Source organism: Delphinapterus leucas, chromosome 16 (genome assembly GCF_059928025.1).
Source record: "Delphinapterus leucas isolate spDelLeu-1000000601 "Yukka" chromosome 16, BTC_Dleu_Yukka2, whole genome shotgun sequence".
Taxonomy (NCBI): domain Eukaryota; kingdom Metazoa; phylum Chordata; class Mammalia; order Artiodactyla; family Monodontidae; genus Delphinapterus; species Delphinapterus leucas.
The window spans coordinates 24,753,273-24,779,205 of record NC_143144.1 but is presented as its reverse complement, the minus strand read 5'-3'; the positions used below and the strand labels follow the sequence as shown (position 1 = coordinate 24,779,205).

At 53.8% G+C, this 25,933-nt stretch overlaps 1 protein-coding gene across 1 annotated transcript in view; it reads right to left on the bottom strand.

Moving 5' to 3' along the window:
* LOC149747236 (collagen alpha-1(XIII) chain-like) overlaps positions 1–24,247 on the bottom strand; it is a 63,597-nt gene extending 39,350 nt beyond the window's left edge. Inside the window, exons 1-2 of the mRNA XM_089897613.1 lie at positions 21,655–24,247; positions 2,874–2,943 (exon numbers count right to left, since the gene is read on the bottom strand). Coding sequence (XP_089753739.1) covers positions 2,874–2,943; positions 21,655–21,948 — 364 coding nt within the window. The 5' untranslated portion in view covers positions 21,949–24,247. The remainder of the gene's footprint in view (positions 1–2,873; positions 2,944–21,654) is intronic.
* Positions 24,248–25,933: the final 1,686 nt, after the last annotated feature.

Here is a 25,933-nt window from a genome sequence, read left to right as displayed (position 1 = left end):
GAAAGCTTCCAATCACCCAGCAATGATTATTGATGATAATTTGTTGAACATTCATTGAGGATCTACTATGTGTGGCGCACAATATGAGGCGCTGGCCAGAAAAAGAGTGAATAATGCTTTGCGGCACTTTACAATCGTGTAAGTCTTTCTGCAAGCATCAGGAGCCTTAAAATGGTTCATAAAGTGGTTTATAAACTCTGACCCTAAGCAAATAATCGCAGATGCATGATTCACGTACAAGGATGAGAGTGGTGTTTTACTGACTTTGGGGACCGCAGACATTTCAGAATGCCAGAACTCCACTGCGCCTGTTTCCAGCGTTCCAGAGAAGGTCATCCATCAATGTCAAGTGCTCAGTACTGTGCCTGGTACAGAGTGGGTGCCCAGGGAGGGGCAGGGGCAGTGACCGCTGTTACTCAGCACAAGGTTGGCAGCCATGTGGCCCAGGCCTTAGTGTGGAGGAGGTACCTTTACCACGGGGTGCGAAGCCTCAGGTTGGGCAGAGGGGGCAGGTTCAGGGACCCAGCAGGACTCAGCCCATCCTAGGAGATGCATTTTACTCTATCGTTCTGCTGTCTGAGACACCTCTGTGCAGCCCTCCAGTCCTTCCCTGCTGACTCTGCAAAACGCTGGAGAGCATCTTACTCTCCTTCTGATTTTGCCTCAGTTTGGGGCATCTATATTCTCCCGGTGTTGCTCACCTGGCTCCGAGCTATATATTTCGGGCCAAACTGCCCTCTGGGGAATTCTCCAACACTCGGGACACCCCTCGCAGGTTCCCCTGCTCACTCTCCTCCCATCTCCTGGCCAACTCAGTCCCTGCTGGTGGCCCTTCGCACAGAGGACCAGTGTCAAGCCCTTCTTCCCCCCCAGCACCTCCGAGCATCCTTCCTCTCCACGACCTCTGAGCGGCTCATACTGCTTCACAGCTTCCTCCTTGCCATCCAAGAGCTGAAGCACCTTTCCAAGTCCTTCCTCCCTCCTGCCACATCCCTTCCTAGCTCTCAGCCTCCCAGGACCATCTGAGTCAGACTCTCCCAAGCACTAAATGGATACCTATTGGTAGGCCCCCACTTTAATGGAGGCAGGACATGAGAAACCCAATCAGGCGGGGAAGGGAGAAGGACGAGCCTGTCTGCCCGTAAATGTGCCCCCGACACCAGGACACAGTGTTTGATAAGGATTTCAGTGCATCTTTAAAGTGCAAGAGGAATCGAGGAGAAAAACAAAAAAAATAACAGTAGTGCTCACTAGGAATCAGGGAAGTACTAAGTACTCTCTATGAGGACCTCACTGAACCTCTGCCAAATACCTGCAAGGTGGGTATTATCCTCATTTCTCAGACGAGGCCACCGGGGCAGAGAGAGGTTAAATAACTCTCTGAAGGTCACACAGCTGGTAAACGTCAGAGCTGGAATTCAAACCTAGATCTTCCATGGTTCCAAGTCTCCTGCCCTTCACCAGCATTCTATACTTCAAGCAAGAACAATTGCAACTGACCAAGAGCTACGAGGACGATAGACACGGTGGTTTGAAACGCGGGCTGCCCCAGAAACCCCGATGCACACAGTTGCTCTGCCCAGGCCCCGTCAACACACCCTCACCTTCATCTCATCTCATTAATCCTGGCATTCTTTCCCCAAAAGCCATCACAGATCCCATGGCTCAATCTCTGGGACCCCAAGGGAGGGAGGGAGCTTCCCAGGGCTCCTGGACACCCTTTTAATTAACCCAGATGACCCTCTTCTGCCTGAGGCCAGCTGAATCCCGTCACGGTCTCACCAGCTCCCGTGGCACCTGAACTGTGACTCAGCCCACTCACTCTCCAGTGAATGTGGTCCCTCCATTTCCCACATGTTCAGCATCTGTCGGCCTCTCGTCCCTGGCTTGGGGACCCTGAGTGGGCGCTCCTAGGGCTCCTCGGCCTCTGTGTCCAGTGGAGTGTCCTGCCACAGCGGGCATCCAGGGCCACGCTCTGAGCTGGCAGCGGCCTGGAGCAGGGCAAACCCTCGGTGGCTCCTTGGGAGTGGTACCTTGCTCCACACCCTGTTTCAGCTTCCTCCCTCAGCCCCAAAGGGGTGCAACCCATTCCCATGACTCATGGCAACGGTGAAACTTGCCCATCTGTCATTCTTGTAGCTTAATAATGATGGTGGGTAACTTAGAAAACCATGACTTGTCAATATTACTAACTGCAGACAATGCAGTTAAACCTCTGTGCTTGGGACCCAGGCCACAGCTGGGACTGAATGAGCAGATGTGGTAAGGAGGCGGCCACACAGCACAGGGGAAGGGCACTGGAACACATCCTCGGTAGGGAGCTGCCCATACAGGGTAGGAAACAGCAAAGGCAGACTCGGAATCCATCAGCTTGATCACACCATATCACCCAGCAACCTTAAGCTTGTTTGTGTGTGTGTGTGGCCTAGATACCAGACGGTGAACACACAGGCCCCTAAGCCACCTAGCTGGGGCAAGGTTTTGCAATTTCAGGGTAATTCATTCATTTGGGTAACAAGCGCTTCTGAACCGACTATGTGCCAGGAGCGAGAGGCACAGTGGGGGGCTTCTCTTCAACTCCACGTAACACCTCACAAGTTGCCACACCCATTATCTTGCCTGATTTCACAGCCCGGTGTGCACAGTACCTGGCCCATAGAAGAGTTGATGAATAAATGAAAGATTGAATAAGCAAAGGAATGATGGATGGGGGATGGGGCCAATCAATCGGTACATGGAGGGTGAACATCAAGGACACTGTCATTTCCATCTTCCAAATGAAAAGTGACGCTCTGAACAGGGTATGGCATGGCCACTGAGAGGGCCTCTGGTGTGTGTCCCCATCCTTGTCACCCCTTCGCAGGGCTCCTTACCTGGCGGGCAGTGACACCCTGGAGACGTCTTCAGGGTCTCCCGGCGCCTCCGTGAGTGGAGCTTCCATTTCTGCACAAGGAGACAGAGAAGAGCAGTCACTGGGAGTTGTAAACACCAAGTTCTGGAAAGCGGCTGGGGGCTGGGGGGTGGAAGGGAGAGGGGGCGGGGGAGAGGGGCCGCCTGGGGGCTGGCAGGGGGACTGGTCCTGGATCAAAGGCTGGCCACCGGGCATCTGGATAATAAGAAGCAGACGGAGAGGTCCCGTCTTGGTAACCTCGGGGTCTGATGTCTTCAGAGAGCTCTGAAGGAAATTAACTCGAGCACAGGACCCTATAAAGGAGTGTGGCCTTCCTGCAGCTCACGGGCACAACGACCTGCTCTTCTTGGCTCTCTGCTAATTGTTTCCTGTCTAGCTCTGGGCACCTATGGATCCCGGGGGCAGGGACAGTGACCTCTTTCCTTCCGGTGTTGCTCACAGAGCCAGGTACAGGCAGGCCCTCTGTCCCTCCATCAGAGCCCTTTCTCACCAGCTTGCCTATCCTTGGGCCAATCTGGAAGGCCCCAAAGATGTGGCAACAAGAAGACTGAGATGCCTGCCCTCAAGGAGCTGCCACATCCGTGGAGATGAACCGATGACAGGTACACGCCTGCCAGCCCGGACACCTGGAAAGGGCAGGGCGCTGAGCGCTGAGCGCCTCGGTCCTCACCATCACCGAGGGAGGGGATTGCGGGGTGAGGTGGGGGGAAGACAGAGATTAACAGGTGTGCCTCTGGGTCAGACCTCCTGGGATCCTAGCAGTTCTTGGCTCCTGAGCTGATAACAGTCCTGACCTTATTGGTTACTGAGAGGATCAAAGAAGTTGGTGCGTAGAAAGAAAGGTGCCCAGGAGGCATCAATAAATGTTAGCTATTATTACACTCATTTTATAGGTGAGGGACCTGGGCACAGAGAAGAGACTAACCTGGCCGAGGTCACAGGGGAGGAAGGCTGACATCTGGACCCCCTCTCTCTGAAGCTAGTGCTGCAGTTAGAAGCTGGTGGTCCCAGAGCCAAATTGGCCTTTAGATGTTTTTTGTTTTTGTTTTTTTTTTTTTGGCGGTACGCGGGCCTCTCACTGCTGTGGCCTCTCCCGTTGCGGAGCACAGGCTCCAGACACGCAGGCTCAGCAGCCATGGCTCATGGGCCCAGCTGCTCCGCGGCATGTGGGATCTTCCTGGACCGGGGCACGAACCCGCGTCCCCTGCATCGGCAGGCGGACTCTCAACCACTGTGCCACCAGGGAAGCCCTAGATGTATTTTTATTTGGTTCCCCCAGTGATTTTTTTTTTTCATTGAATTTGTCCCCAGTGTTTTGAAGAGGCTGATTTCACATGAAAGTCTGTGTTTCTAACTTCTCTTGAAAAACTGGAAGATCTGGGCCCATGGGGCCTGTACTGTGTGGCTGGCTGTGACTGGCTCTCCTGTGCACTGTGGTCCCCACCCTGACCTGTCAACCGGTTAGGAGGCCGGCTGGCTCCCCGCAAGCATTTCCCCAGCACATGGCTTCCCACTACTGTGGAGTTCTGCCACTCAGGATGAAGGTAAAGGAAGTCACGTGGAAGGTGTCATAGGACTTGGTGTCACCTCTGGTTTGGCAGTGGAGAGGGAAGGCCAGGAAAGCTTCCTGAGGAGTCACATCAAACTAGTGTCTGCTGAGCACCCACTGTGTACTGGCGCTAAGCTGGGCGCGTTTACAGGGAATCACATCTATTTTTCATGATCAAACTCTAAGGTAGGTTAAATAGTGACCTCATTTCTTGCCGAAGGAAAGTGAGGCTCAGAGAGGCTGAGTGACTTGCCCAAGGTCATACAACCAGTATGTGGTGGATGTGGGATGAGAACTCAGGCCTTTTGATATAAAGTCTACTCCATCCTGCTGGAGAAGGGTGTGTACAAACCCCCCTGGAAGAGGGAGCTCAGCCATTGTGTGTGTGTGCCTGTGTGCGTGCGTGTGTGTGTGTGTGTGTCTGTGTGTGTGTGTGTGTGTGTGTGTGTGTGTTGGGGGAGGGGCAGATCGACAGTGTTGAGGGGAGAGCAGAAGGGGGCTGGAGGTCAAAACACACAGGAGGAGGAGAAAGCGAGGAATGTCCCAAAGGGGAGACCATCACTCAGAAAGGGAGGCTGGCACACAAATACTAGGTGGATGACTATCGAGGTGGGCACAGAGTGGCCACCGGGCAAACCAAGGACATCCCAGGACAAGGTCTGGTGGAAGGCCCTGTGATGCCCAGCTCTGAGCCTAGCTCACTAGTACCACTTTCCAAGGAAGGGACTGTACATACCTGCTTCCACATCCCTTCCCACCAACAACCTGTGGGCTCTTCAAGGGGCTTATTTGCCAGTGGAGGAGACAGACAATGAATAGAGAAACAAATGAATATATAACCCAGGCAGCAATAAGCACTACAGAGAAAAATAAAGCAGGGTAAGGGGAACGGAGAGTGACGGAAGGTGGTATTTTAAACTCGGGGGTCAGGGAAGTTCTCTCTGTGCAGGGGACGTTTGAGCAGAGAGCTGGCAGAAGTAAGGAAATGAGTCGTGGAGAGATGTGGAGGAAGCGTGTTCCAGGCAGAAGGAACAGCAGAAGTGAAGGTTCAGAGACGGGACTGTGTGCCGAGTGTTTGAGGAGGAGAATAGGGGACAGTGTGCCAGGAGGGACTCGGGTGAGGAAGGAAGGATGGGCAGAGACTTTGAATTTAGCAGCACACAGATTCCTGACATGTCCATGGCTTACTGACAGCCATAAAAATCTAGAGCTAGTACAGATGCTGTGGTGAGCCATCCGGGTCTCCCAGTCAGGAGAGGGTCAGGACTCACCCTTAGTGCCAGGTATGCTGGCTGCTGACGGCTGAGCTCCTCTCTAGGAACCACTCTCACCTTAAGCGGTTGCCTTGACCAGGGTCACATCCACTCCCCCGGCAACCCGCATTCAATTACTCATAGACACCGTCTGGTCCCTAGGCCTCAATTCAGGATGAGCTGCAGAGCCCCACGGCACCAGCTGAGGCCTCTGTCGTGACCGCGTCACGGCTCAACCCTCTGCCCACCCTGCCTCCCTCGCCCTCTCCAATGTTGATCCGATAAGCCTCTTGCTCACAAACCTCTGCTTCAGGCAAACCTGGAGTGACTTCCACATTCCCTGAGCCTTCACTTGACCCTCACCGGCGCCCTGTGCAATAGGCAGGCCACAAATCAGCCCCAGTTTACAATAAAGGAAACTGAGACTCAGAGAGCGAAGGGGAATTGCCTTGAACAGGTAAGCCACAGAGAGCTTAAATTCCAGGTCTTCCACCTTCAAGTTCGGTATTTTTGTTCAATTCATCCCATATACATGGAGCTCCTACTAACTGAGAGACTGCAAAATGGAGAACAAGACACCATCCCCATCGGCAAAGGGGCTTGCGCCTCACGTGGGAGAAGCACGTTGAGAAGTGTCCAGCTGACTGCAGACTCTGAATGCTGAGTGGGTGATGGGGGCCTGTGTGCCCAGGTAAGGGTCCAGACCGAAGGAGCCAAGCAAGGGTTTGAAGCAGAGGAGGCACATGGTCAAATTTGGCTGGTATAAGGGCCCTCCAGCAGCATGCTGAGAACAGACAAGGACAGTGAGAAGGTTGGAGGCTGAGGCTCCTCTCTGAAGGCTGTCAGTCACCCATCCAACCAAGAGATGCTGGTGGTCCAGGCTACGGCCTGGCAGCACGACGGAGAGAGGCGGGCGACGGAAAGGGGTACGCACGAGGAAAAATGGACAGAGCATGGGGTGGACTTGGTGAGGGGGTAGGGTCCGGGCTCTGCTGTGGGTGGCCGAGATGCCCCCATGGAGAAAGGACGGGGCGAGGGCAGGCTTGTGGAAGGTGATGACTTTGGTTGAGGACAAGCTGAGTTAGTGGAAGGGTCCAGGTGGGAGGGGCACGTGTGGCTCCAGCACTCAGGAAAGAGGCCTGGGTGAGAAAGGTAGATGCGGAAATCAGGAGCATCCATCAGGAGGGGCAGGAGACATGTGAGGGGGCAAAGCCACCAGGGACACAGAGGTGTGAAACTGGCTACGTTCAGGGTGTGGGTGTGTTCTCTCGGCCCGCCCAGTGTTTATCTTTGAAAAGCATTAAATCGGAACATCATCGCAGCCCTTTGAGAGTCTGGGCCTCAGCCCCACCCACTGACCCTCGTCTGCAGCTCATTCCTTCTAATACTCAACCCCAGGGATCCTTCCAGCCCCTGGTCCTTCAATCCATGGGTCCTTTCACCTTTCCACTGTTCCTCGCCTGCCATGTTTCACTTCCCTCCTTCTCAGCTCTAATTCTGTGGCCAGTGACTATAATCACTCCCCAGGCTCCACCCTCGGCTGTCTTGATGCCCTTCTCCTTCAGCACATGCTCTGGGCTAAGCCACAAACCTGGTAGATGCAACGTTTCCACCTACCCCACTCCGGCACCCAAGCAGCAGATGAAGCTGGGGAAAGCGCCCAGCCTTGCTGACCGGCCTCACTTCATTCATGATCATTATCTCAGAGGAAAGCCCAGCAAGCATACCCCAGTCCCTCCATCTCACTGTCCTAGTAGTTCTCACACCTTCTGTCTCCCCAACCCCAATGTCACTGTCACCTGATGACCGCGAAAACAGAAGCAACAGAAGAGCCCTTCCAGAGGCTCCCGCCCCGAGGCACACCCGCCCACCTGCATCTGTGCTCTCAGGTTAGGCCAACCCTCCACCAGCACGCAGGCAAGTCCCCCCCTCCCGCCCTTATCCTGGGTCACTTACACCGGGGGTCAGCAAAGGTTTTCTGTGAAGGGCCAGCTAGTAAATATTTTAGGCTGTGTGAGCCATATGATCTCTGTCACAACCATTCAGCTCTACTGTCGTAGGCGAAAAGCAGAATAAGCACGGCTGTGTTCCCATAAAAACGTACTTACAAAAACAGTCTTCCAGTGGGATTTAGTGGTCGCTTGCCCACCCCTGATGCAATCTTTATGCAAACATGCTGCTCTTCCTCCCACCATAAAAAATAAATGAAAAATCCTCATGGACTCTGTTTAACTCTTTTCCTAGAAAAACTCCCTGAAGGAGGGTGTCTCGCCTGCTCTCCCCTGGACCACTCCCACCAGGCTCTTACCCTCCCTCCACCTGGCTCGCTCTCCATGAGGCCCCCACCCCCACCCCGGTCCCTAGCGCCCTTCTGCAAAATACTTGCTAGCCTTCCTCCTTGCTTTATTTTCTCCTTCAGATTCTGTTGTTGTTGTTGGCTTATTTATATTGCTTATTGTCTCCATCCCTAGAAAGCAAGTTCCACAAGGACATGAATATTTTGATCTGTTTCATTCATTGCTATATCCTCAGTGCCTACAACATGGCCTGGCACATGGTAGGTGCGCAATAAATATTTGTTGCTTAGGAGATGTCATGTAGGTCTAGATTTCTGATCTCTCTTGTAAATGGGAAGATCCAGCAACACTGGGCTGTGGTAACAATCGGGTGGTGCTGAGTGACGGCTGCCCCTTTTAGGTGGGCATGTGCTGTCCAGCTACCCAGAGTACCACCCCACCCCCGGCCAGTCTCACCGACTTAGGTCACCAGCCTGGCCCCCTTAGGCATCAGAGTTTGAGACCCTTGGTTTGAAATCCCCAGGCTGAGGCTCAGGGCCAGGTGTAAAACTTTCTGAGGCCCTGGGGTGGACCTCCAGCGGCCCTGGACAGAAAAGCCTTCCTGCTTCACCCCTGCTGCAAGCCAGGGCCTCCTGGAATGCCCCACACAGCCAGAGCTGAAATACCACCAGCCTGATCATTGCAGCTATTAAAATGCCTGTATCAGTATCAAAGGGAAAATGCCAAGTGGCCACTTACTCTCCCCAGAGAATGCAGCTCCGGCCTGGCCTGGGGTTTAGGGCCCACTCCCTCCCCACGCTCAGCCACAGGCCTCTTAAAGGGCTCAGGCTCAACCTGGGCCCCTGTAATATGTGCGTGGGTCCAAGTTGTGGTGTGAGGAGGGAGCCCACAGCAGAGGCCAGGTGAGCTCCTCACTCCACAGCCATGACCTTGAGCCTGGCACCTGCCCTCTCGGAGAATCTGCAAAATGGGGATATTACCCACCTGCCAACCTCTTAAGTGTTGCCGTGGAAAGTGCCTTGGAAGCCATGAAGCACTTACCAGCTGGAATTATTAAATAGGAGTTAATATTAATAATAATATTCAGTAGCTACACATATAGAGCAGTATATATCAGGCACAGGGCTAAGTGCTTTAGCATTTAATAGTTAATTTTTGATATTAGTGTATGACTCCTATTAGAACCCACCTGCCCTTGGAGGCTGTGGTGGGACTCTCTTTTGGGTTAGCACAGCTGGCCCCCAAATCCTGATGAAGCATCACTCCATGCGGAGCTCGGCAATATGGATACGCGCTTGAGCTATCTTTGGGAGTGCCAGGACCTTGGGGTCTAGTCCCAGCATCCCCACTAACTGTGTATTAAGAGAGAGATGTAACCCCTCTGGGCCTTGGTTTCCTCATCCATAAAATAGGAATACTATTAGTTATCCACTGGACCATACTGGACAGCTGGAGGGGTAAAATGAGATGAGATCAGAAAACAAAAAGAGGGGTCCAGATGTGAAGAAGGGTGAGCACCTGCTGTGCCAGCCTGTTTTTCTGAGCGGCCAGATGAAGGCTACTTCTCTCTTGAGCTGGTGCCAGGCCTGCCTCCTTCCACCTGCCACAGTGAGGCTGGCCTGGCCTCATGCACTGCTGCCGACATGTGGTCACGCTCCTCCCCCTCCTGGGAAACTCAGACCCCCTCTTCCCACAAAGGAGAGGGTGATGGAGGGTCCTGTCTACAACCCTGCCTTTTGACCACAAGAACCAGAAGTTGAAGGAAGGAGTTGCCCATTGAAATGACCATGCTGGGCAAAGCTCTGGCCCCTGTGCCAATCTGATCACAATGCTGGCACACAGTGGGTGCTCCATTCCAGCTGCTGGAGCTTTCTCATTGCCCTGTGCCATAGCTGCTACTGGGCTGGTGCCCCACTGGAGACTGAGCTGGCCCTTTGAGGGAAGGGCCTGGTCTGGTGTCTCTGAGCCACACTTGAACCAAATTACTTACTTTTAGGCCTGTCCCCCGCTAGGATCTATCCCTGTGGTCCCAGGTGGGCTTTGGCCTGGGCTTGGGCAGAATTCAGATCGATGGAGATGAGGGTGGGGGAGGGCAATCCAGGGAGAAAAGCAAAGGCACGGAGGCAGGGCCAGGGCTGCACAGTGCTGGCTCTGTGGGCCGAATCCCAGGGACTGCAGGAGAGGGACAGATGGGTTTTGTTAAGGGGACAGGCCTGTGTGTGGCTGCATGCCCCGGAGTGCAGGCAGCCGAGCCGAGTGAAATCGAAGCGGAGGAAATGGAGACGCTCAACCCACCCCCACCAGAACTGGACTTGCCCCGTCTGCTCCGGGAGCCTGTGTGCTGGGGGCCGGACGGGTTGCCGTGGGGGGCCTGAGGAACTGTCTTCTCCCTCCCTCCCCCCCTCCCCGTTCTCTTTGTGCAACGGACTTGGCGTCTGATCATAGACTCCCAGGGCCATGAAACAGGGCTGGAGGATCCTCCAGATGCCACGAGCTGCCTTTGCCACCCTGCTTCACCAGAACCACGGAGAGATATTGCTCCAGGCTCTGCAGATCAGAAAATTGGGGAAGGAGGCGCCTGTCCCTGTGTGAACTTTCTAGCCTTCATATGAGAAAGTTCTTCCAGCTAAACTAAGTCTCTGCTGCTGCCAGGGAGAAAGGAGCTGGGCCCTGGACTGTGCAGACGTGGGTGGGAGCCAGGTTAGCATGGGGCCTAGGACCTCCGGTTTCAGGGGCTCGGAGGTCATCCGTGGACCCAGGGCAGGATGAAGCAGGGTTCCCCGCAGTGGAGTGGGTAGGGGCTGGGGGCAAGAGTGCTGGGACGGAAATCAGAGCCTCTCCCCCACTCCCTTCCCTTCCACAAATGGGTATCGAGCACCTGTGTCAGCAGAGCCACGCAAAGTGCCGGGGACCCACATGTGAGCGGAGCAGACATGGAGGCTGTCCTCATGGAGTTTACTCTCTAGGGAGGGGCACATAAGAGTCTCCAAACCACACACATCAACGTGAAGCAGCCACTGTCATCAGAGCTCTGGCCAGCGGGGGCCAGGTGCTGAGAGCCAGTCCTGGGGTACCGACTAGGTTGGTTCTTCGTGGGGAAGTGACAGCTGATCTGACATCTGAGGATGCGCAGCAACTAACCAGGGGAGGGGCCCAGATACAGGGGAAACGGGCTAAGACCTGATGTAATACTGTGCTTCTAGTGAACCAGGCAGGAGTATTGCACATATTTACTCACTCAGCACTCACAGCAGCCCATTCATGAACGCGGAAACTGAGACAGAGACAGGTGAATTAACTTGCACGCAGCCAAGAAGGGCAGAGGCAGGATTTGAGCCTGGCTCTGAGCCCATGACCCTCTCTGTATGCCTGTGCCTGTGCGGGTGGGGGTGAGGGGAGATGGGCTCTTTTCGGGAGATTGCAACATCTATTACTGGAGAGACAGGCACTGCTCAAAGCACTCATTTTAACTTTTTTTAATCCTAAAAACAACACTCATAAGATGGAGATACTCTTATCATCATCACCCCATTTTACAGAGATACAACCCAAAGCACAAAGGGGTTAAACAACTTGCCCAGTGTCACACAGCCAGTAATTAGCAGAGCTGGACTTGAACCCGGCAATCTGGCTCCAGAGTCTGTGCTCTTAGCCATGACCGTGTACAGTCATTTGGCTAGACTTCAAAAGTGAGCGGAGGAGAGCCATGAGGCTAGAGAGGGTGGCAAGGGCCCCATCCTGCAGGCCTCATGGACCATATTAGGAAGCAATAGGAAGTCTCTGTAATCAGGGAAATGTGGTGATCAAATTTAGAGTTTTTGAAAGATTACCCTGGCTGCCATGTGGATGATGAAGAGAGCAGGGCAGGGTGAACGGGGGTAAATGAGTTAGGAGGCTCCTGCCGTGGCCTGGGGTACCCAAGGGTAGGTCAGGTAGGGAGGTGCAGGCAGTGAGACAAAGAAGAAGACAGGTTTGTGGGAGGCCGACAAGGTGCAGTCAGTAGGACATGGAATCAGTGCAGTTGGACGCCAGTGCTGGGCATGCAGAGGTTCTGGGGAAGGCCAGACTTCCTGCTCAGCTTAGAGACACTGAACGTGAGGTGCTGTTAAGACATGCTGGAGGAGTGGGATGATAGGTGTAGAATGGGTCTGGAGCTCTGACGAGATGAAGACCACACACAACGTTACAGCCAGAGCTGTCTAATCATGGAACATCCAGCTGCATACGGCAGCGATCTCCCCGTCACTGAGGGAGTGTAAGCCTGAGAATCAGGGATGCTGTCGGGGATTCCTTTTAGCACATAAATCCTTTCTTTCTAACATTCTGAGTTCGCGGAGTGGGGAGACGCTAGAGGTGGCAGGACCACCCTCCCCTCCCATGTCACCGAGTCTCCCCCTACCCCTGGGAAACCTCAGTGCCAGCTCACAGGGAAGTCGCTAAGCCTGTCCCTGGAAAAGCCCCAGCTCATGCCCCTTTCTGCATCCCTGTCCCCAGAGGTCACCCTTCCTGTCCTGCCTTACAGGCCACCTTGTCAGAGCATGACCTGTTGCAGAAAACCTCCAAGTGATGGCTTAAGAGGCACCTTCATGGGGCATCTGCAGCATAAGAGGTGACTGCAGGTGTAAAGTCCCTTGGATGGCAGAATCCCAGGCCCTGTGACACCCTATGGGGGGAAGTCGTGTCCTCTGGGGGCAGCAGGGCCTCCCCTGCTGAACTGAAAGAACAGGTAGGGGACTCCTCTGGCGGGCCAGTGGTTAAGACTCTGTGCTCCCCTTGCAAGGGGCATGGGTTCCACCCCTGGTTGGGGAACTGGGATTCTGCACGCCACGTGAAAAGAACAGGTAGGAATGAGCCTCCTGGGGGGGGGGGGGCGGGTGTGGGGGCAGGCAGACCAGGTGAGCTGCCCACAGCAGGAAATGCCTGAGCTAAGGAAAGACGGAGACTTCGCTTTGGACTGCGGGCATGGAGGAGGCCTGGGAGGCTGGGGATGGGTGACAGGAGAGGAAAGGGGGCTGAGGAGGCCCAGCCCGTGTGGACTCCAGCCATGCGGGACTTCCCACAATAGCCTCCAGGAGGGGAGACAGGGGCCCAGTGTCCCCTGGAAAGGCTGTGCCCAGCCTCTCAGGCAGGCAGTTCCGCCCCTTTGTGCTCGGCTTGCCCTCGCTCTTTGAAGGCTCAGAGGAGTCCCCACTGCCAGCAGGCCCATTCCCGCCCTTTGGGCCACAGAGAGTTTTCTGCAGGGAGGCCCACACCCAGGGCAGGAGGCCTGCAGAGGAGCAGGGAGTGTCCGCATGCCTCTGCTGCTGGGGCCTGCCCGCCACGCAGCTGGGACCCCAGCCTGCCCCAGCCCTCCCAGCCCCTCCCCACACCCGGGCCTCAGTTTCCCTTGGAGGAAACTGCTGACTTCCTTTCCTTACGGAGGACTCAACAAGACTGCTTCTGAATATAAATGTTTCAGACATTACATGAAATTCCTAAAAATCTTGTATGTTCTGGTATAATGTTATAAGTCATAATTCTAGTTATTACTTTAAAATGTATATCTCAGAAGTAACTAAATTTCCTTGTCAACTGCATTATTATGAACTTTCATCAAATCTTTAACCGTGGTCGTTTTTAAGTCTTTTGTCATTTACAGACAGTTCTGGGTATACTCTGTTGCTTTTGCAAAAATGTTCCTATGAAAGGGTTTCATCTTCAAGGAATTCATGGAAAAGACTCTGACAAGTACAGGTTTCTGGTAACTGACTATACTGCTGAACTGAATGAATAAGCATTTTCAGAACTCTAATGGAAAACTGAGGCATTCATAAAAGTGCTAACAAAAGATCAAGATGAAAAAAAAATTAATTACATGGGACTGAGTGAACTGATGAGGATGATTATAATTTTTGTGACTTTATCTGAATAAAAAAAAAAAGAACTGCTTCTGGGAGGGACAGAATCCAACCAAAAGAGGTGGGAGAAGGATTCCTAAGGCTTCTGCTGAAACCTCCTTTCTTCTGGAGGGCAAAGTTGATTTTATTTTTTGAAAAACCAAGACCAAAACCCAAACCCAACAACCCCGCTCCAAAAAAATAAATCCCACTGCTTTCGCTTCTTTAACCAACCCCTACTTTCAAACTGTGCAGTGTACAGTAGGACTTTTATTGACATCTCATCGTGACCCTCATTACTGCCATTACTGCTGATACTGCCACCATCAGCCCCTGAAGCGCTGCTCAGGACTCAGGCGAGGGGCCTGGGGTAAATTGCACAGGATGCTTCTGGCTCAGGGGAACAGATACAGTCTCTGTCTCTGTCTCAAGTACTGTCAGCTGTGGAGTTTGTTAAACAACCTACTGCCAGACCCTACCCACGGGGATTCACATCAGGGTTTGGGGAAGGAGGTCAGCTTTGGTGTGTTTTAAAGTTCCGCCGGTGCCACTATGCAGCCTGCCCATCACCAGTCCAGGGACAGGCCTTTGAGGGTGTGCAGACATGAGAGAAGGAGGGGAGAGTCACTTAAAAAAGTTTAGTTACTATAGAACTTTTATCCCTATTTTGCTCCAAAAGGGGACACTCAGGCAGCTACAGAGGCACACAGATAGACACACATTATACAGCACAGCAGCAGGACAGAAGAGAGAGAAAGAAAAGCAAGGGCAGGGTGACGAAACAGAGCTGAGACTGGAGCTTATGGAAAACCTTCTGCCCGAAGGACTCTGCTCTGCCGTGGGGTGAACGCCAGATTTGGGGCTAAGCTTCCTAGAGGACAGTTCAACGTCCAAGAGACAAGACCCAACTCATCCCTCCTGGAAGCCCAAACATTCTGGTAGCCAAGGCTGGACAGGGACTTTCTAAGGGTCCTCATCACCAAGGCCTGCTGTATCAAAAGGCATTCTCAGCTCCATTCTTACAACAAAGATGGTAATGTGAGCTGATGCCAAGTCAGTTCGGTAAATGCCACCTCTGTGGGAGCTGAATCAGACTGAACTAAACGGGTCCCTAGCCCTGGCCTATGTGACCTGCCTCAGCTGACAGTGAAATATGGTACTCTATACAGATTGTATACACATGTGGTTCTGAATGCCAGCTCTGGGGCCAGACTGCCTGGGTTCAAGACCTGGCTCTGCTACTTACTAGCTGTGTGACCTTGGGAAAGTTATGCACCTTCTCTGGGCCTCTGCGTTCTCTTCCGTAAGAAGGGAAGAGTAAAAGTATAACCACTTCATAGGATTATTGTGAGAATTAACCGAATTAATAGATGTAAAGCTCTTTGGATACTGCTTAATAAATATTAGCTATTAATAAAAGTTGTAGACATGATACAGCCTCATTTTATCTCCACCACTGATGAGGGACGTCGTAATGGTTACAGTTGCTATTAACTGAATCTTGCACCAACTCTGTGAGGAGGATGTTATCCCCATTTTGCAGATCAGGACACCGAGACTCAGGTCACACAACTATTTAGCAGCAGAGGTGCTGTGGGCTTGCCCACTTTACTGTTTTGCCCCAACCAAAAACATGCCAGGCAGCCTGGGCAGGTGAAGACAAAGCTCCTGACCCTTGGGAGTAGGGGATGGGAGGGGACGGATGCTCCTAGCTGCTCTGTACAGGTGGGCACACATCACACTGAGCTATCCCCACTCTCAGCCAGGACCAGGGGTTGCAGCTCTGACTGAAGAGGAGTTAATCATTTCATCCTCTACTGATTGCTGCGAAACACCCAGCTCCAAGGCACACCCCCTGAGCAAATGCTGAGCAGACAGCTGGGTCTGGGTTGAGGGCAGTGGGCGGAGGACAGCTGACTGAGACGGCTTCACTGGCCTCCAGCAGTGGGACCTTAAATCAGCAACTAATCGCTGAGGGCTGCCTACTTTGTGCAAAGCCCCAGGCAAGACTCAGCCAAGGACTCAGAGACCAGTGACCTCCTATCCCTGCCACTGGGTTGTATGGGGTCAAATGGAGAGACGAGACGTTTAACGGCAATGGAGAGGAGGGCACACTGCACAATGTGTTTGAAACTGAGCCGTGGTTGGCAGATAGATTTTTATCTTGTGCATTGACTCTAATAGACTGGGAGCGGCAGCCTGGAGAGCTGTGTCGAGAAAGATTCTGAGGCCTAGGTAGACTCACGGGGCATGGGCTGAGTGATTAGTAATGCCTGCCGTGGTTCTCGGGTAAGAAAAGTCAGCACGTGCCCTGTCTATTTTCCTTCTCTGAGCTAGATGCTCGGCATGGCCAGGCAGTTCTGCAGGAAGTCGGAGCAGGGAGAGGGCCTATTTGGGGTCGGGGTGGTTTGGGAAGACTTTCCAGAGGGCACTGGGGCAAGTCTGGAATGATTAGGAATAAGGGGAAAAGGCATCTTTCTGAGGGTGTCAAATTGTGAAACTGTGCATAAGGCAGATGGCATACTGCTTCAGATGCTTTGACTTTTTCTCACCATCTTCTTATGAAGGCTGGCTACTTAATGAGGTCCTCAGTCTGGTTTGGAGCTACTTGCTAGGTTTAAGGCCTTTGGAGAAGCAATAAAACTTTAACAGCTCTTCCTAGTTTTATCTATGGTAAATATTGCTCTGTATTTTAAAAAATTAATTAGAGTCAGGAAATAGCTCTTTATCTTGAACCTCGACTCTTGCTAGTTGGGTAGCAGTTTCCTGGAACAGTGTTGAAAAGGATTCCGAAGCTGTGTAAAGTGTGCAGCAATCGATTAATAATGTCTGCTGAGGGCCAAGAAGTGGAGAGTGGAGTGTACACTTGCCTTGTCTTGGCCACCACTTGGCCAGACAATTACTACTGTCCAGAAAGGAGAAGGTGTGGTGTGGAGGAGAGGTGACTGATGGCGACAGAGGTCCTACCTCCAGCTACTCTGATACCTGGTGTGCAGCTTTGGACCTGTTTTCTCATCAGTAGAGTGAGGGGACTGGACTCAAGGGTCTCTGAGGATCTTCCCTCTATTAATTCCCCATAAGACTAGTCATTTACTCATAGTGTGGAAAGAGGAGTAGTATTAGGATTGACTCAGTGGAGCGCTGGCTGCATCTAAGGGCACCTGGAACTAAGCTCTGTCCATTAACTGAGGTCCAGGCAGCTGTGATGTACACAGGACACTGTACACAGGCCCACACCCCACCATTCACACACTCTCCCTTTAAGAACCTGCTCCTGTCCTCAATCCTAGAGGACCCCATCCAGAGCCCCAATCTCTCAGCCACTGCTCTGATCCCTCCTCCAAATGCTCCTGGAAAGAGCGCAGTAAGGGGCTCCTGTACACACTCTATAAATGTAAAACATTCCCGTTACAATGGTTGCTATTGTTATTTTTAGGGATGAGGGAGTCTGCCTGGGGTTCCCTCAACATTTTAGCTTGGAAGTTTCAACCACTTCCTCGCCCATGGGTTTCTTGGGGTGGAAAATGCCCTCAACACCCAAAGGACTGGATCACAGATAGTGAGATGGAGGTCCAGTGACATCAGTTTTCTCAGCTATAAAATGGGGTAATGAGAGTATCAATCCTTAGGGAAGTCGTGAGGAGTGAAAGAGATAATACATGTAGCACTGGGCCATTGTACATACCCTATAAATGCGGGACACTCCTATTACAGCTGCTGTTACTCTTGCTGTTGGGGATGGGGAGTCTGCCTGGCATCCCTCAACGTCCACCCTGAAGGAGGCTGCTGACACCCCTTGCTCCCCCTTGGCCTGCAAAATGGATCTGGCAAGTTTAAATTCCACCCTCTTCTCTATCACCGCACACCGTCTGCCCAGCCCTAGGTGACATCTGATTTCCTCCATTTGGGCCATTCCAGTTTCTTTTTTTACAGCAAGCAAATCAAGTAGCAGGCAGCTGGAGCGCTCATTAAGGGTCCCAGACCAGGAGAGAGGCGCTGATGGGGGAACAGCTGGAGCTGAGGCCTGGAAGCCACACTCCCAGCTCCCCTGAGCTGGCTTCCTGCCCCCATGCTCCTCTCCTGGCCCTGACCCACCCCTCCCAGTGGCTTAGCCACTCAGATCTGGGCCTGTGCTCACATCAGCCCCAGCTCACCTCATTCCAGCCTCTTCTCCCTACTGGGTACCCTCAGCCTGGCCTGCCAGCTCCCTCTTCCTCCTGTCTCACAGTCACAGCCTCTGCCCCCAGCATGCTGCTTTCCCCACTGGGATGAGTGGTGTGCATGTGCCCCTGGATTCCTGCCTCCAGGCCTTTGCCCAGGCTGTGTGCCTCCCCAGGATCGCTCTGCCAGATGCCCTGCCTCCATCCTTCAGGGAGTGGCCCCGGGCTCACCTGCTCCGGGATGCACTGCCTGCCCCGGGCCCCCAGGAGCTCTCCAGACCTTTACAGAGAAGGAATCTGAGGTGCAGGTGCAGGGCACAGCTTACCTAAGGCCACACGGCTGGCAAAGCCCAGCTGGAATCCTGGCACATGGGGTGCCTTTGTGCCCCTCGCAGGCACGAACCCTCTGCATGTCCATTTCACAGAATCATTCTGCAACAAAAGCATTCCCTCTCTCTCCTCTGCCAGGCCTTCTCACCCGGGGGTTTCCACTGGACCCAGTTCTCACTTCTCTCCTCACCCTTCCTCACCTTTGCCCTTTGCTCTGATCTGGGAGAACAGACCTAGGAAAGGAAAGGGTGGAGGAAGGGCCTCCAGTTGCTCCTGAACGCCTTTGATGGCCCAGAAGCTGCCTGCTCCTAGCACGGCGTCATCCCGTAGACCTTTCTGCGGTGACGTGCATGTTCTATGGCTGCGCTGTCTATCTGGTGGCCACTAGCTACAGGTACCTTTGAAAGATGGCTAATGTGACCAAGTAACTACATTTTAGATTTTATTTAATTTAAATATAATGAGTGACATGTGACTAATGGTTACCGTACTGGACAGGGCAGACCTTAGAGTGTCCCTTCCGGAGCCACTGGACTGCAGGCCCCGTCCAGGGGAGGCCTCCTGGGGTCATCACCATACAGACTAGACCACCTGCCCCCTCTACCCACAGGACCGCTCCCTCCCTCTGGTCCCAACGCCCTCTGCTACTGATCTCAGGTCCCACCACTGTGGCTGCCATTTCCATTCATTCCCCTGTCTCCACTAGTGCCCCTGACCAGGTCACAGACCCCTCTGGCTGCACTAGCCTCTCGTTTGGCCCCCCTGCTCTGCCCTGCTCTTCCACTCATTCTGTGTACATCGCTGCCTTCCTCAAGACCCTTCCACGGCTCTCCAGTGCTCTTACAAAGAATGAACTGTCTCTAAGGCCCCTCTTGACCTAGGCTGCCTGTCTCTCTCCAGCCATATCTTCCACCACTCAGTTCCCCAAGGCAAACCCCTCCCTCTGGCTTTCAGAAGTTGTTCCCTTTGCCCTGTACTCATCCCCATTTGCCTGGAGAACTCCTATTCACCCTTTAAGTCTTCACTTGAAAATCACTTTCCCAGGAAGCCCCTGCCATCGGGTAGCTGCATGGTAATCCATTCCCCAGATCTCCTCTGCTTCCATTATCGTAGCTTTTTTCACACGACATGGTCACTGCCCATTCTCTTCTCTGTGTCCTATTTGCCTGTAAGTTCCAAAGGGCAGAAGTGTGCCCCCACAATGCCTGACCCACAGCTGGCTCTCAGGTTCAATTGCCGAATGAGTGGATGAGGATGAACAAAGGAAGGTGGCGGGCAGAGTGGGGAGGGCACTGGAGGCAGGGTCACTGGAAGCTTAGGTTCCAGTCCTGGATCTTGCCACATGACTCTGGGTAACCTACTGCCCCTCTCTGGGCCTTAGTTTCCCCATCTGTAAAATGGGGGTCTAGAAGTCAGTTGGAATTTGGAGAGGAGGACTCAGCCTGGCAGATAATAATAACACTGTCAGCCCCAAGGCCCTGAGAGTATGATGCTTGGCCTGGCTAAGTCTTAAGCAGAGGAAGCCAAGATCTGGGAAAGGGCGGGGCATGCCCTGGCCAGCAGGAGGGGCCAGGAAGGGGAGAGGATGCAGAGAGGAACTGAGCGGAACATCCAGGGTCAGATGTTTGTCCTTCAGCAGCCAGGGCCCCAGGGATCCCTGGGGCAGCCCTCACTGTCCTGACACCCTCCCCACCACCCAGCAGTCCCACGTGCACTGTCAACTAGCCGGCAAAGGCCGCGTGCCGGCACTGCTGAGTGCAGAGGCTTCCCTCGGAGTCCCGGGGGACCTTGGGTGGCCCGACAGAGCCCTCCAGCTTCCCTGAGGCCCGGTGGGACATGGGAATGAGCTGAAAGTAGCAGTCATGGGTGCACCTCTGGCATCAGTAAACTTGTCCTATGACCACCCTGTCTGCTCTGGCCCTCTGACCTCGCTCTCCGTGATCACCCTGGAGAGCTACTGGAGGCAAGGAGCAGCCTTTGGCTGGTGGAGGCGCCCAAGAAGAGCCTGGCTGTGGGGAACTGGGGCACCATCGGCACCCACTGCAGTTAGTGCTGGGCTCTGATGCTTGCCGTCGTCACCACCGCTTCGATGGCAGATTGGAACTCAGAGGGGTTAGGGTATTTACCCCAAGTTGCACAGCTTCAGTAGCAGAGTGGGGACAAAAACCAGGCCTGCTGGGCTCCACCTCCTGCTTTTCACTGTTCCATACCACCTCCTACTAAGTCAGAGGTCCCCTCCCAGCTCTTCCCCTCGGAAACCGTCCACGGCCAGCCTGTTCCAAGAGTTCTTCTCAGACTGCTGTGGCCTTTACCTGTGGGTCCTCCCCTTCATCCGGGCCCTGGATCCCTGTGCTGTCCAGATTCTCAGAAGTCACCAGGCCTCACGGTCTCCTGGCCTAGCCTTTACTCTGGTGGCACTAATGAGACCATATGTCCCTACTTCCTGTGGTCTTTCCATGAAGTCCCGAGATTGCCCTGGCTAAGAGACACTAGTGGCTTCTAATACACTTGGGTTCAAGGACATTTTGGAAATGGGAGAAAGCTCAGCATCCTTTTCCCAGAAAGACACACCGACACAAAATGTTGGGGACCATTCCAGGGAACCAGGGACAAGAAACCCAGCTTCAGAACAAGAGGGTAAGCGCTTATTCATGCCCAAGGACAGCAGAACCAGAACGACCAACACCTGGGCCCTAGCGTTCTGGGCAGGGACCAGGACACCACCCCTTGCAAGGACTGCCTCCCTGTCCCCCTCAGCCCCTTGGATAACTCACTCCCTCTCTCTTCCCAAAGGAACATGGCAATAAAAGGCAGCACTGATCGTCGAGGGATGGATGGGGAGAGCCGCGGGGGCCCAGCAAGCCTCGCCCCCGGCCATCGGGCTCAAGTCCCACCGCGTGGGCGCTGGGCGGCTCTCTCAACACCCTGGCGGGGTGCCGGGAGGGAGAAGTGGCGCCTGGCCGCCTTTGCGCGCCTCCGCGCCTTGCCTTCCACCACCTGCCCCGCGCGCTTCGGGCGATTCCGCCGCGGAACGCGGGAGACGCCTGCCAGAGGCTGGAGCTGACGGGTCCCGCGCTAGCCGCCCGGGTCTTCCTGGCACCCTGCAGGACGGCGTCCATCCCTGCCCCCACCCCTCCCGCACACAACTGGTGCGAGGCCGGGACGCACGGCGCGGCGGAAAGAGCAAGAGCCCACGGGCACTGGCTGGTTCAGAGTTTGGAGGCTGCGCGAGGGGGCGCCGCGGGGAGGGATAAAAGGCAGCAACAAAGAGCACAGACCTCATCCAGCAGTTGGTTGACTCGTCCCAAAATAGCCGGCTCCATTTGCTGCTCCCCACGGTCTGCTTCCAGGCGCTGCACCCGGGCCTGCAGCTCGGCTGTCCGAAAGTGGGCGAGCAGGCTGAGCGCCAGCGAGCAGAGGGCCAGCGCCAGTAGCCCGCACGACCCCGGGCTCGGCAGCCGCGCGCAGCGCTCCGCCGGCGCCACCGCCAGCGCCACCGTCCCGGGCGTGTCCAGCTCCCCAGGGCCGCGGGCACCGGCGGCTGTCGCTTTGCGGGAGCGCTCTGCTACCATCCCCTCGCGTATTGAGAACCAATAAATAAATAAATAGAATAAATAAAGGCGAGAGCCGCTGTCCAAAGGCGCGATCCAAGCTGCGGGGCAGGGGGAAAGGGCTTGTGTCGCTGGAAAATGTCCCTATCCTTGGCTCCCGGCAAAGAGGATGGAAAAAATAGCAGCTGGAGGGGGAAAGCCGAAAAAACACAACCAGCAGTAATTGGGGTACACCCAGGTAAGAAGAAGAAGTTACTTCGAAGAACGTTCCAAGTCCAGGAAAGTTAGGGGAATCTGGCCGGCTCTCCTTTCCGCCCCGTCTTTCCCTTCAAGTATCTGCAGAGTCCTGGAGTTGGTTCTGCGCCGTCTGTCCTTCTTGGTGCCTCCCGTCTCCCGGGCGAGCCAGTTTCAGTCCCGGGGCGAAGGGGTGCACGTGGAGGGCCCCACGGGCAGAGGTGGGTCGTGGCCGCTGCCGAGGAGCGCTGGGGCCGATTCCGGCGCCTCTGTAACTTGACACACTGGCTGCGGCTGCACGGATCGGATGAGCAATCCGTGCTACTTCCCAAACTAATCTCTCCCGCCCCGCTCCCTTCTCCTCCTCCCCGCTCCTCCTCCACCTCCTGCAGGGCCGACGGCTAGGATTTGTTTATTTATGCAAACTCGCCCGGGGTGGGGGGCGTGGTCTGCAGCGCCCGCTGCCCCCACCCACCGGCCCTGGGAGCCCCTCTCCCGCGCTCCCTGTCCCGTTTGAAGCGACACTTGGGGTTATTTATAGACAGGAAGGGGGTGTGGAGTGGAGCTGGGGCTTCACTTCTCTCCCCTTCTCCGAATTCACACTGAGGGCCCTCTTTGCTTTCCTCATAAGTCATGGGTCCAGGCATCACTCTGCTTTCTAACAAGTTGGCAAAGCCAGCCTTTGGGATCCTCCAAGGAGCCCGGCTGAGTTACTGTCAGGCGTCTAGATGTGTCTTTATCTCCCGAGCAGGACTATCTGAATCCCTTCAGCTGCCATTGGGCATCCCTGTCCTGTCTCATCCTCTCTCTTCCTACCCAAACCAGCCCCACCTTGGTCTCCATACCTCCCACGTCCTGCAGCTGCCCCAGCGCCTTGGGTGGGGCTCATTTCTCCAACCGCATTTTTACTCCAGTGTGAAAAGTCAGCCCTCCAGCGGGGTAGCAGAACTGGTGCCCTTGTCTCTCTTTTAGGACTAAGACATAAGGTACAGGTGAATAAAAACTGAGCAGAGGCTTATTCCAGAGTATCCAATGGGCCAGGCAGTCCTGCCGCCTGCCAGTCCTTCATGCCTCCTCTTCTTGTCTGCCATCGATCTGAGACCTGTTCCAGCCCTCCGCTGTCAGACCAGCCTGCCCCAAACATCACAGCCATTAAAGGTGAGCAGTTCTCTCCTCTGCTCCCTCCTGCTGTCATTTCCTATGCTCCAGTTGAGAACGCTGCCTGAAGGGCATTTTGTAGTTTCCTCTCTTCTCTTGTCACCTCTCCCATTTTAAGTAACATTTGTATCCCACGAGACTTTATCTCCTTGCACCTCTTGACATTCCTGCGAATGAGGTGATGGGACAGAGTTTATGGAGAAAGCCTGCTTCCCAGGAACAGTGCGGGGGCGGGGTAGGGCATAAAAGGCTGGTCCCTGAAATGTAAAACTGAGGTGGGTAGGGTGACAGGGGTGTTTCTGTGATTCCATTTTATAATAACAGGGTTGCCAATTTCACGTTTTATATATTGACCTGATCAGGCTTAATATATAATCCAGTATCACAGCACACCTCAGAGTGTGGCATATTTAATAGAGTAACATAGCAACATAGTACTTATATCATAAATAATAAATGTTACAACATTGCCTGCCAGGTCAGTTAGCCACTAGGGAGGACTACAGGGATAGAAAGTGATGCTGCGGAAAGGACTGGTGGCCAGGAGCTCTGGGTCAGCTCCAGCTCTAGCATTTCCTTGACATGGGACATTGGATAAGCGTGCCTGTTTCCTTACCCTGTGAAGGATATCTCAATTGAGCTGTAGAGAGTAATCCTTGAGAGAACACAGTGGTGTTGATGACCACCAGGGGACGCCAGAGAATTTCTGCACTGAGAGGTACAAGCCCCTGGATCCAGGGACTTTGATTTGGCTCCACCTTCACATCCCCCCCCACACCCCCGTCAAGGGTAGCGGGAATGGAGGAATTAAACTAGGAGGGTAGTTTCATTCCTTCCTTATTCCACAAGCTGATCTTTTCCCTTTTAAGACTTTGGGACCCTCAGGAATGCTACGGCAGTGAAACCTAAAAGATTTGGGGCTACAGCATCCTCTGATTGGGAGCTGAAGGGGGAGGGTGCAGCAGTACTAGCCTGACCCTTGCATCAGAAGTGACATGTCTGGTGGCTTCCCTGCTGGCGCAGTGGTTAAGAGTCCACCTGCCAATGCAGGGGACACGGGTTCGAGCCCTGGTCCGGGAAGATCCCACATGCTGCGGAGCAACTAAGCCCGTGCGCCACAACTCCTGAGCCTGCGCTCTAGAGCCCGCGAGCCACAACTACTGAGCCTGCATGCCACAACTACTGAAGCCTGTGTGCCTAGAGCCCATGCTCCGCAACAAGAGAGGCCACCGCAATGAGAAGCCCACGCACCACAAGAAGAGTAGTCCCCGCTCGCTGCAACTAGAGAAAGCCCGCACGCAGCAACGAAGACCCAGCGCAGCCAAAAATAAATAATTAAAATAAATTTATAAAAAAAAAAAAGAGAGAGAAAGAAATGACATGCCTGAACCCTGAGGCATCCAGGGGGCTCTGGGGTCACAGAAACTCGGGAATTCTCTGTCAATGTTGGATCAATGTTCTGTCAATGTTGGAGTTAACATCTCTAGAAAACAGAATTTCTTGCTTGTAGCAAGAAGATAGACTTTCAGTGCTAACCCAAAGAGTTTGACTTTAATCTGTGGTCATGATTCTACTCCTAGATAAAAACAGATACTCTTGGGTGCCAGAATGTAAAGCTAAGAAAAAATGTCCCTGCACACACAAGCTGTATTGTTCCTAAAGTATTTTCTGTGTTTTTCTGCTTCCACATATCTGCTCACGCTGGTCCCTCTGCCAGTGAAGTCCATCCTTCACTCACCTGTTCTCTGTACCTTAAAATCCTGCCAATCGCTCCAAGTTGAGTCCCTGTGGCTCTAGTGGGGTTGACCCCATACCTGGCTCTAGGGTATGTGAACTAACCTAACCAATTAGCATCTCCATCTCCCCTGGCTACAGTGATTGGGCCCAAGATGGGTATGTGGCCCAGTTCAGGCTAAGGAGAATCAGGCTGGAATGACTGAGAAGGGAATGCTATTTCTTTGCCAAGGGCTTTCTGAAAGAGTAACAACTACCGCAGTGGGCAACTTGCCTGTGTTCTTAAAGATCCTGCCTGAGAATGAAACCAACACAGGAGGCAAGCAGAGGCGGAGACACTGAGTCATGAAGACAGTATTTAAACCCTTGGATCAAACTGTGCCGAAACTCATCGATGCCTGCACTCTGCAATTACAGGACTCATTTTTGCTCAAGCCGGTGTGAGTTGGGTTTATCTCCTGCAAGTAAAAGAAGCCAGAGCCACAGAGAGGGCCTCACTCCATCTTACTGAGTCAGAATCTCTGTGGTGGGAGTAGGGGCACAGGGAAGCCCAGGTTCCCATCCTGCTTATGGAAGCTCCTCAAGGGACTGGGATGTACGTCCAAGGTCAGAAGGTCACTGCACTGCACACAGGACAGTGGGGGAACTTGTCCCTCCTGAGCTCGTTTCCATCTCTGATGATGACTTTCCCATGCAAACCCACAGCCCACATCTCCCAGCACTTCTCACCCGTGTCTCCAGCTGCCTCTGGCAGCTCTGTTCGCACCGAACAGTCAGCTTCCCCTGGCACTGCCTGGCTTTCATTCCCTTGGTCTGTGGCATAGGCATCGTCCTGAGGCTCAGGCTGGATGTTCACCTCTTCCCTCACCCTTACCCACTT